At 36.8% G+C, this 12,182-nt stretch overlaps 1 protein-coding gene across 1 annotated transcript in view; it reads left to right on the plus strand.

Moving 5' to 3' along the window:
- ADAMTS3 (ADAM metallopeptidase with thrombospondin type 1 motif 3) overlaps positions 1 to 12,182 on the plus strand; it is a 288,029-nt gene that overhangs the window by 247,217 nt on the left and 28,630 nt on the right. The window contains exons 7-14 of the mRNA XM_005555100.5: positions 1,418 to 1,574; positions 2,325 to 2,430; positions 2,813 to 2,956; positions 3,588 to 3,720; positions 6,317 to 6,430; positions 8,460 to 8,605; positions 9,825 to 10,000; positions 11,111 to 11,244. Of these exons, the coding sequence (XP_005555157.3) occupies positions 1,418 to 1,574; positions 2,325 to 2,430; positions 2,813 to 2,956; positions 3,588 to 3,720; positions 6,317 to 6,430; positions 8,460 to 8,605; positions 9,825 to 10,000; positions 11,111 to 11,244 (1,110 nt within the window). The remainder of the gene's footprint in view (positions 1 to 1,417; positions 1,575 to 2,324; positions 2,431 to 2,812; positions 2,957 to 3,587; positions 3,721 to 6,316; positions 6,431 to 8,459; positions 8,606 to 9,824; positions 10,001 to 11,110; positions 11,245 to 12,182) is intronic.

Consider the following 12,182-nt stretch of genomic DNA (forward strand, 5'->3'; position numbering starts at 1 on the left):
GTTTGCATTTCATTAAATAGTTAACATCCACGTATCATTTTATAATGATAGAGTGTCATCGACCTTTATCACATAAGCCTGACCTACTTTATATTGCCAACAAGGAATATGAGTTAACCCCAGCTGGAAATAACAGCCTCCAATTGGTGGTTAAAGCATTTGTTTGGAAAAGCATGTGATCAGTATATTAAAAAAGGCAGCTGATTTTATTAAGAATGTAAACACTGGTAATAACATTTGCTGAACTGTAACAAAATTCAGCCTGTCAGTCAAATAGGGACTGACTTTTGGTTCCAAGTTCAAATTTCATTTCATCAGAACTACTCTGAGAAGTGTGGCTAGTGGGTTCTTGAAGGTTGGGCCCTTTTCCTCCTGAACTTTTAACTCCTGACCCTAATGTGATGGTAGCAACATTCAACGAACTTCTTTTCTTATATCAGAACTGGAAGAGTCCACCCCTCTTCAGTAGCGTAAAGTTTAAAAAAATAGGAGTTTTTCTTTTTGTTTTTTAGTGTAAAGTTAATGTAATTTGATGGTTCTCCATAGACTAAGATTTCACCAGCCTTGCCAACTCATGGAAGAATTCATATTCTCCCCAAATGTTGATTAATTCTGGATCATAAAAAATAAATAAAAATCTTAATTAATATTTTATACATTCACATATCTGGAAAAACATGCCAGAATCTTTCTCAATATTTTTGTTCTTACTTCTATGAAACTCAAATCTAAGCTGAACCAGGAATTATTTAGACTACTAAAATTATTACCTAAATGGTTAATATTAAGTTGCCTCACAATAGCAAATCGCAGTATCAAACATTCCTGTACTTTGGGAGGCCAAGGCAGGCAAATAATTTGAGGTTAGGAGTTTCAGACCAGCCTGACCAGCATGGTGAAACCCCATCTCTACTAAAAATACACACACACACACATACACACACACACAAAAGAATAGCAGGGATGATGGTGGGCGCCTGTAATCCCAGCTACTTAGGAGGCTAAGGCACGAGAATTGCTTAAACCCGAGAGGCAGAGGTTGCAGTGAGTTCAGATCATGCCACTGCACCTCAGCCTGGGTGAGAGAGTGAGATTCTGTCTCAGACAAAATAAAACCATTCTCATAAATGGTATCACTTGACTTTCCCACAGGTAAAATTGTGAGATTCTCTCTCAAACGTAACAAAACCATTCTCATAAATGGCATTATTTGACTTTCACACAGGTAAAATTATTATTAAAATACCCCTCATGGGCATTTAGAATTCATAAATCACAGTGAATATCAAAATAAGCCCTAAATATTATTGAATCATTGTTTAAATACTTTAATCTCAAATTCAACTTCAGAGAAAATTATCAAACAAAGCCTTTGGGAAATTGTCATGTGTGGCTTTAACATATTGTTTTCTCTTAGTCCATCAGCCTCATAGAAAGGGGAAACCCATCCAGAAGCTTGGAGAATGTGTGTCGCTGGGCGTCCCAGCAACAAAGATCTGATCTCAACCACTCTGAACACCATGACCATGCAATTTTTTTAACGAGGCAAGACTTTGGACCTGCTGGAATGCAAGGTATTGCCATCAATATGTAGAAGAAATACTTAAGGTCATGACTTTTAAAAAGCAATCCTAAATCAGGCAGTCTGTTCAAATGTTCAGCTCTCCACCACGACTTTCCACCACACTCCGGCCAAGCATACATTTTCTTTCTGATGCTTCCAGTGACTTCTGTGGAGTTCTCAATGCTAAAAGCCACTTAAATACCATCATAAATTATACTTGCTTTTAAAATAGTGATTGTGCATTTGGGGCATGGAGGGGATGCTGTAAAATGCAGTGTGATTTCCACTAACTGTTTGGAATGAAAAAAGAGATGCCATGAGAAATGACTGCTGCCAAAGAGCTTTCTTCCAAAGTCAGCTTACATTTATCTAATAAATTCTGATGTGGACTTTGGAAGAAGCAGACTGATGATTTTCTTTTCAACATTGATGGAATTTCTGGCTTCCTTCATCAGTACCACGATATGAAGGACCATTTACTAAAACAGAAAGACAGGGCTTAGCTGGTGGGCAGAAGAGAATGGTAACCCCGGGCCATTCCTTCCCTTAGGAAAGGAGAAAATGCAGACACAGTGAATCTTTTTAGAGACCGTTACCTGTGGCTTTCCCAAGAGAATGTGACACAATGCTAGTAGGGAAATAAAGCTGCCCATGTTTCCTGAAAGGCTTTTAGTTTTTTTCCGCTAGGCAAAGGTCCAGTTGTAATTCTTAATGAGTCTTCTCATAAAATGAAAATAAAAGTAATTGTTATTCTCTACAGGATATGCTCCAGTCACCGGCATGTGTCATCCAGTGAGAAGTTGTACCCTGAATCATGAGGATGGTTTTTCATCTGCTTTTGTAGTAGCCCATGAAACAGGCCATGTGTAAGTCACTGCTGACAGCTATAAAGCCAAAAAATGATCTTCTCTTTCCTGCTTCTCCCAGTATTGTTTCCTCTTTGGGCAGAATGCATGCCAGCATGCAATTCTTGTCTTTTGCCAAGTGTGAAGAACTGCAAACAGAGAAGAGGTCATGCACTGAAACTAAATGAGTGACTGGCTTGCAGAAGCACTCCTGTGGTTTTCAGAGCTATAGAATAAGAAAGGCATTTCTGTCAGGTTGCTGTCAATTTCTGTTTCTGTGACTTCTTCAAGAAAGCCACGCTGACTTAAAAATACGTTATTTCCCAGGGCTTATTTTCAAAACCAAAATTAAGTGAAGGCAGTAGCCCCTGATTCTTACCACTGAGGTCTTTTTGTGTTCTAGGTTGGGAATGGAGCATGATGGACAAGGCAACAGGTGTGGTGATGAGACTGCTATGGGAAGTGTCATGGCTCCCTTGGTACAAGCCGCATTCCATCGTTACCACTGGTCCCGATGCAGTGGTCAAGAATTGAAAAGATATATCCAGTATGTCCCCTGCTGCGTGTCATGAGAGTATTTATTTTATAGCCTACAGACATAAAACTGACTCTTAGGACTTGATCATAGCAAAATTCCTAGTAAATGAAAACTATTATTGATAATAAACATTTTCTTATGACTTAGAAGATTCGGCACAACAATTTTATCATGGAGTCATAATACTTGAAGCCATAAGTCTACAATATAAGTAAATTTTTAACTGTAATGTAATTTTCCTTTAGTAAGTTGTTATAGAATCTTTGATTAATGGTCAAACTTGAGGTTGCGGGGAGGACGGTCATGTGGTTCCTGCATATGGTACCAGCTGTGCTCTACAGTATAGGTGTCAGGATGTGCCCTACCACACCATGTGGTGGTTTAATTAGTGACTCAAATAATCGTGGCTCTACTACACTCCTAAGTCATGCTTGGTTTACTTTCCTGGCATGAATACAGGTAAAGAGTCTTTTTCTAAATGGAACCGAAACCAAAACCTTAAATATATGTTTTTGCAAAATTGCTGTATGATCTGTGATGAAATTCTAAAGTCTATAAGCAAAGACTACTTTTTTTTTTAATCAGGACCTGATTTTTTTTAATGAACATTTAACTACATGCAATGTTTTTCTTCCTACAGTTCCTATGACTGTCTCCTTGATGACCCTTTTGATCATGATTGGCCTAAACTCCCAGAACTTCCTGGAATCAATTACTCTATGGATGAGCAATGTCGTTTTGACTTTGGTGTTGGCTATAAAATGTGCACTGCGGTATGTTGCTCCCAGTTGATGCAGATGTTGCATCTCGAAATCTGTTTTTGTAGCTCCTGCTTGGTGAGATTTGCAGACTCACTGGTGCAAGTATAATAATATCTAGCAATTATTTTGTGTTCATTGTGTTGCTATGTGCTACAGCTACATGCTTTAAATGTATTGTCTTATTTAATTCTCATGACAGACTAGAAGAGAGCTGATGTACTTTTATTTTATAGAAGATAAAACCAAGACTTAGAGATTAAGCAACTTGCTTAAGGCACACAACTGGTAAACAGGGGAACTGGACTTTGAAACCAAGGCTGCCAGGCTCAAATCTTCACGTTCTTTTCATCCCCTGGTTTTTGTGACTTTCAGAGAAGATGACTGTTAAGCCTTAGATTTATTGCTTTTCTTTAGCTTGATGGCAGAATTCCATGTATGTGTGACCATAGGGAAGGATTGTGCTGGTATAGTCTAATAAAAGAATCATATGGCATAGCATGGAGGTCAGGACCTTGGGTCAGGTCCTGGATCTGATACTTTCTTTTTTTTTTTTTTTTTGAGACAGACTGTTGCTCTGTCACCCAGGCTGGAGTGCAGTGGCACGATCTCGGCTCACTGCAACCTCCGCCTCCCGAGTTCAAGCAATTCTCCTGCCTCAGCCTCCCGAGTAGCTGGGATTACAGGCGTGCTCCACCACTCCCAGCTAACTTTTTTGTATTTTTAGTAGAGACGGGTTTTACTATATTGGCCAGGCTGATCTCAAACTCCTGACTTTGTGATCCACCCACCTCGGCCTCCCAAAGTGCTGGGATTACAGGCGTGAGCCACTGTACCCAGCTGACGCTTTTTAAATGTATAACCTTGGGCACTATATTTAATCTCTCTGGCCTACTTTCCTCATGTGTAATATGTGGAGAATGATAGTATTTATCTGATAAGATTGGTGTGAGGATTAAATTTGATAATATAATTAAAGTGCTTAACACAAGAAAGGCACATATATATGTTCAGTGGAATCCATTAAAACCAGTCTTCCCTGTAACTATTCACATTAGAGTTATGTTTCATTAAATTTCCATATTGGTCTTTAGTAGTTCATTAAAAAAAAAAAAAGAAAGAAAGAAAGAAAGACTTTTTCTATGTTGGAGCAAGCTTTGTATGTTAGAGCAAGGAACATAAGTATTTCATGGGGCTAGAAAGAAACTGATCTGCTGTTTGAAGCCCTCTATATACAACCATTTGGTCTGTCTATAAAGTATACACTGTGAGCTCCTAATTACTGCTAAAGCTTTGACTTAATGTCATGGAAAAGTAGAATTTCCACCTTCGGTAATAAGGATTAAAACAGAAAACCCACATCTGAAAATTTGTACTAATAAAAAAATTTCTATGCACATAAAGGTGTATTAGGTAATTAGCAGTATAGGCAATAGATATGTGGATAAGCTGTTGTTTGATATTTTTAAACATCTAGATAATGATTGGTAAGATGTTTACATTTAGAGAGAAAAAGAGCAAACAAGCAAAGAGCACACACAAATATACATGTTTGCTTATACAAACATTTGGACATTATAATGTGGGGTGTTAAGAAAATAAAAACCATTCTGAAGAGTATGAAAACCAAGACTCTAGTCTCGTGCTGTTACTGTCTTACTTGTAACCATAACTATAGCCCTAACCTGTAACCCATATTTCTCAGCTATGGATTGGTATGAGAATCAAATATATGGAAAATATTTCATAAACCGTATGAATGTATTATGATATTTTGTTGCACCTGGAATACTTTATCTTACACAGAAACTTTGACAATTTTTTTCTTCTTTTGGTCAACTATTTATAAGTATTAATTATTATCATTATTATTATTATTATAATTTTGAGATGGTGTCTTGTTCTGTCACTCAGGCTAGAGGGTACAGTGGCGCAATCTTGGCTCACTGCAACCTCTACCTCGTGGGTTCCAGCGATTCTTCTGCCCCAGCCTCCCAAATACCTGGGATTGTAGGCATGCACCAACGTGCCTGGCCAATTTTTTTGTATTTTTAGTAGAGACGGGGTTTCACCATGTTGACCAGGCTGGTCTCAAACTCCTGACCTCAGGTGATCCATCTATCTCAGCTTCCCAAAGTGCTGGGATTACAGGCATGAGCCACTGCGCCCAGCCCTTTTATTATTTATATTCAATAATCTATCTCATACCTACAGAAATAAAGAAAAGACATTTTGATAGCTTGAGAGCTGCCAAACCATTATATTTTCATATTTACAATATTCATGATAATTACTAAGTCTTTAGAAAATTTCCACATTGTCTATTTGAAAAACAAAACATAGAAACATCAAGAAAAAACATTGAAAGTCAACCAGATAATCTCAGACAAATCATTGTTTATCATTGTTATTTTAGAAAAGAAGAATAAAAGTGTTTTCTACCTGAAAATCTTATGCAGTTTTTTTTTTTTTTTAACATGTCACAACTTTGGCTATTAACTTGAAATAAACACATCCAAGAAACAGGACAGAAGAAACTGTATAGAATATATTTTTGGTGCATGTCATGCTAGCTGAGAGTTCACTGAGATTTTGATTATCTATCTTCCAGTTCCGAACCTTTGACCCATGTAAACAGCTATGGTGTAGCCATCCTGATAATCCCTACTTTTGTAAGACTAAAAAGGGACCTCCACTTGATGGGACTGAATGTGCTGCTGGAAAAGTGAGTATATCTATTTACACAATAAATATGTAACATGTTTCATAATTATCATCTTTAAAGGTCTGGAAAGTGGTGAATACAGCTGCACTATCATTTTTATGTGAAAATCATAGTATGCAAGGTTTTATTATAGTAATGTACTAAGAGAGTATACTAGATCCCTGTGGCTAAGGTAACAAATTATCACAAACTTGGTGGCTTGAAACAATGGATATTTATTCCCTCACAGTTCTAGAGGCCAGAAGTCAAAAATCAATTTCAATGAACTGAAATCAATGTGTGGGCAGGGCCATTCTCCCTCGAGAGGCTCTAGTTGAGAATCTTTTCTTTGCTTCTTCCAGTGTCTGGTGGCCACCCCACATTTCTTGCTTTGTAGCTACACCACTCCAGTTTCTGCTTCTGTGGCCACATTGCCTTTTCCTTATTTTGTGGGTCAAGTCTCCCTCTACCCCTCTCTTATAAGGATACATGTAATGGCATTTAGGACCCCATGGATACATTTTTAAATGTTTAAGTTGATCACATTTGCAAAGACCCTTTTTCCAAATAAGCTAACATTTACCGGTTCCAGGGATTAAGACTTGATATCTTTGGGACTACAGTTCAGCCCACTATTGTCAGACTAGGAAGAAGCAACTCAGCAGACCATCTGCCCCCCGGTAGTGGGATCTGATTGACCTGCTGGCATCCCATTCCTTGTGAAAGTTGCCCAGAAATAAAGTCATGTGAACTTATACAGAAGATTTGGCCTTGTTCCTTAGGGAAGGATGCCCAGAGGTTTTAAATCTCAAATTGTGTAGTCAGGATTGAATGCTCAGAAATTGGCTTAGTGCCAAGCTACACTACTCATAAGGGCAAAGATCCCAAAACAAAGGCATGTTAAGAACTCAAGTTGAAGAGCTTTGACTAGTTTAGAAATAAGAAATTGTAGGCAGGACTAAAACCTGGTACAGAAGATTTATATGGCGTTTAGTTCTTTCAAAGCTCAATTTCAAATGTGTATAAACTGTACTTGTGACAAGGATTATATGCTTATTAATAATAAAACCTGTCTTTTTAAGTATTTGTACTATATTAGGCACTATGCAAAGCACATTATATACAATGTTTTGCTTTGGGAAAATTCAATATCATAAACTTCTGACTAGAAACAAGAGCATAACGAGTTGATTCATTTTTGCTTTATAAAAATTATATAATTAACTTTTTAACATCCAACTTTCTTAAATATATTGGTGTTATATTGAAATTTATAAAAGTTGAGTTTTAACAAATGCTTTTATTGTATGTAGTATGAAAAAGTAAGTCAAAATGTTGGAGAGGAAAATGACTAACATCTCTTGAGCACCTGCTGTATGCAGGGCACTCTAAGCTAGGTGCCTCTATAGTATTAGAGTTCTGGTAGCCCCACTTAATTACTTCTTGGTCAGATGGCCTTCAGCTACTACTGATGAATCTTTCTGGGCCTCAATTTTCCTCATCTAATTGGTGATGATTATATATATGACCCATCTATCTCTCAGAATCATTGTGAATGAAAAAATTTAAAAGTTAAATAAAAGTGCTTTGAAAGCTGCATAGGTTTTGGACATGTTATATTATTATCTAAGTCAAGATATACTTCATGTTACCATTTTTAAAAAGATCATATAGCCCTCAAAATATTCTGCTATGAGATAGGTAGTGACAGATGCAGGGTAAAATATTACCAACTGTGCAAGCTGGGTGCTCAAAGAGTTCTTATTGATTATAATGTTTGATGCTCACTGGTGAATGTATTATTTAAAAATTTAGTCTGAGTGAATGTTGTTTTTCCATTTTAATTTTATACTTGAAAAATACAAGTCTAAATTACCCTTTGATAGGGTATATTAATGATACAATTGCTTTTGGATAATTTTAAATGCATCTCCACCTGGAAGAAAAAAGAGCATCTAGTCAAAGCCCTTTAACTAGATGGTTCTTGTATAACAACTTCAGCTTTAGTGTGCGCATGATTTTAATAATTACCCTTTGTCATTTTCCTAAGTGGTGCTATAAGGGTCATTGCATGTGGAAGAATGCTAATCAGCAAAAACAAGATGGCAATTGGGGGTCATGGACTAAATTCGGCTCCTGTTCTCGGACATGTGGAACTGGTGTTCGTTTCAGAACACGCCAGTGCAATAATCCCATGTGAGTATATCCTTGTAATTCTTATTATTTTTGGAGAAACCAGAAAATACTTCAATATTATGTTATTAGTATTCTGTTTTATAAAGTGCACGTAAAACACAGGGCAGGAAAAGAAATTGTTCACGGTTCATAAACCAGTCTGTGTTTTCGATACATCTCCATTCATCAGTCCTGTGACAAGCAGTCAGTGATGAAGATAAGAAGATCAAATGGAGATTGAATATTTGTAAAGAAGTTGCTGTTCAGGAATATTAAGAAGCTGAACAAGGAAAAAGTAGGTCACTGTGCCCTAAGGGCATGGGCATGGGCACTGCGAGATCAACTGCCAGAAGCAAGGGAGTGTCCAGGAAAGAGCGGTACCAAGCATACAGACTCACTCTCTTCAGGGAGTGGAACGTGATTGCTTCAGAGGAGGGCAAAAGAAAGATTGTGATAGAAGGCCAGGTGACTGTTGGGGGAAAGTTATCCATTCATTCACTCAGACTACAATTATTGAATCCCTATTGTGTGCTCAGCAATCTTTATGAAGAAAAAAACAACTGAATTATCACATTTAGAGGATTCTTCCTTGTCTAGGGTTTAATATGTGAGCAGCTTTTTCTCTCTGTTTCTGGCAGCAGGATGGCTCTGAGCGTGTCTTTCGTAAGACTGTCTGATGCCACATACCTGCCTTCACAGGAAGAGATGATGGTAGTATTAGAAGTAACAAGGACAATAAAAATTAAAAGATCAGCTAAAGTTCATTATGTGCCAGGGTTTGTTAGGAGTGCTTTAAATAGTGTCAACTCATTTAATCTTCACAATTTTCCTCGAAGGAAGATACAGTATTATTTGCATTTTACATATGAGGAAAGCGAGTCATGGAGCAATGACCAAAGTTTCTTTGAGCTGCATCTATGTGTTTTATACATAGTGGAAAAATATCATTGTATTGATTCAATAGACATGCTTTTTTTTTTCTTATACACTTTTGCCATGCATTTAAAATACATGATTTGAAAAGCTGATTTATGTTGAGCTTTGTGTTTTGTTTTACTTTTCCACCCAGCAGGGAGAGAAGGGTGCTTTTGGAAAGGGACTGAAATTAGGAAGTATGAGTTCATTCACTTTGTGCTGGCAGCCCAGAAACTCTGGCTTTATGCACTCAAGCACTGTGTCTGCAAGCTTCAATTGCTAGACAGAAGCCAAAAGGCCTTTTTAAGTATTGTCTTTTCTTTAGGCCCATCAATGGTGGTCAGGATTGTCCTGGTGTTAATTTTGAGTACCAGCTTTGTAACACAGAAGAATGCCAAAAACACTTTGAGGACTTCAGAGCACAGCAGTGTCAGCAGCGAAACTCCCACTTTGAATACCAGAATACCAAACACCACTGGTTGCCATATGAACATCCTGACCGTGAGTAGCCTCCTGCTCTTCTCCCTGCTGTGTGGATGGTTACTCACAGTTTAAGCTTTGCCAGCACCAGTCCCATGGACTCTTGATCCCTACTTGGTAACTTAGGAAACTTGGTGCTTATAGGAGTAAGTTCTCCTCGGTTTCTAAGAATAAGGCTAAAGTACCCTTTCTGTAAAGAGGTAAGAATTGTGCAATAGTTCCTGGCAAGCAGCACGATCACCATCACTGGTGAAAGACCAGTGGAAAGGAATGCCTGGGAGAGATGTTGGAATTCCTGATTCAACCAAAATCCCTCTACTAGGAAATACTTCTGGAATTTTGTGATCTTTCCTTTCTGAACGACTAGAGAAAAATCTAGTTCTTTGACAATTGAGTCAAGACCAAGAGAAAGATCATTATTTAATAACAAAAGATACCTTATAACCTTTTACTTTTGTACTATCGACTAGTTTAAAAAATACATTTGAAAATTTTCTTTTAATGTTTCACTTCTTACTTCTGAATTTTTGGTTAAATATGTCCAAGTGGCAACTTTTTGCCATACTTCTTATTTGAGTGAATGAAAAGAAATAGTCATGTGATTACATACACCACTGGGTTCAGTTCAAATCCATCTTAAAGGAAAGAAGAATACACATAAGAATTCGAAGTTGCAACGCATTAAGAAGAAATGCATGCTTTTTATCTATTTTGGTGAAGTGAGTTGCATCCTGTAAGAGACAAAAACTGTGGTAGGTAATTGAGGCAAATCAGACATTCTTTCAGTGCTCTAATATTACAAAAACTAAACTGGTTTCAAATTAAAATTTATGTAAGAGCTATGGTGAAATCTAAGGTTGCCCGGGGCAGTCCCGGTTTATACCTGTTGTTCCTGCTATTACTAGAGCCCCTTTTCTAGTTTAGATGATAAATTATATGGTCACCTTAGCTAAAACAAATATGTCAGATGTACATACTTTTCTCCTTACTCCTCATTTTATTTGTTTATACAGTATTCCTTTTGTTTTTAGGAAATCACATTGAAACCTTATATTTAAAAATAAAACAAACTATGCTGTTCAAACATTCCATTTTATGTAAATAGTTAATTTTATCCTCCATCCTATGCAGCCAAGAAAAGATGCCATCTTTACTGTCAGTCCAAGGAGACTGGAGATGTTGCTTACATGAAACAACTGGTGCATGATGGAACGCGCTGTTCTTACAAAGATCCATATAGCATATGTGTGCGAGGAGAGTGTGTGGTAAGTTCAAATTGCTTCCCCAAAGGCTTTCTACAGTATCTACGTTTACTATCATTCATCTGCACATTTTTAATTTTTTAAACTATTTTATCTTTGAAATCACATTACAATAAGTGTCTATGAATAGTTCAGTAGCTAAAATAAATTTGGGAGACATTATACTTTCTCAGATCAAACTTTGGTCACTGGCAGAATCAAGGTTTAAATAATTTTCCTAATTTCCAGCCAAATGCCTTTTCTAAGTAACTCTGAGGCCTCTAGGTTGGGAATACAAATTGGTAATAATGCATTTGCTTCGGGTATTTCAGTAGCCATCTACTGTTAAAATACAAGGTCTTTTTAAAAATAATCAGTGCTAAGTGTATTTAATCTTTTGTTGTAAAGATAATAAGACATTTCTTTCTCACCTTCTAATCAATACTAACTTTAAATGCTAAATTTCACATTAGAACAAAAGTTGTTGAGAAGCAAACGTGGTTTTTTTTGCTCCATTTAATCTCATGTTAAAAATGCATTTTATTTCTTGTGTTCATAATTAAATTGATATGAAATTATCTTATTAACTGAAACACTGCTCCTAATGTATATTTCCTATATACTTCAGCAAAACTGAAGTGTTGTATTAATGAGTCTAAAGTAATTGAGCTTACATTTTCCTGAAAGTATAGTATGTCTTGTTCAGCTTTTACCTGCCACAGTACTTAGTACATTAAATGTATGTGTTGTCTTTATTTTCCCTGCCACCTTTCATCCCATACTTTTGAGTGCAGTAGTGTATTGTGTATCATTATTCTACAATGATTTATATTAAGAACATGACTTGGTTCAGAAAATCTTCAGTATTTCCCCGTTTCATGGGAAAATGTAAATTCTTCCTGGTATTCAAGTCTTCTGCAGTCTGTTCCATGCAGATTTTTCACTGTTCTTTCCTTATCATG

The sequence above is a fragment of the Macaca fascicularis genome, chromosome 5 (assembly GCF_037993035.2).
Source record: "Macaca fascicularis isolate 582-1 chromosome 5, T2T-MFA8v1.1".
Taxonomy (NCBI): domain Eukaryota; kingdom Metazoa; phylum Chordata; class Mammalia; order Primates; family Cercopithecidae; genus Macaca; species Macaca fascicularis.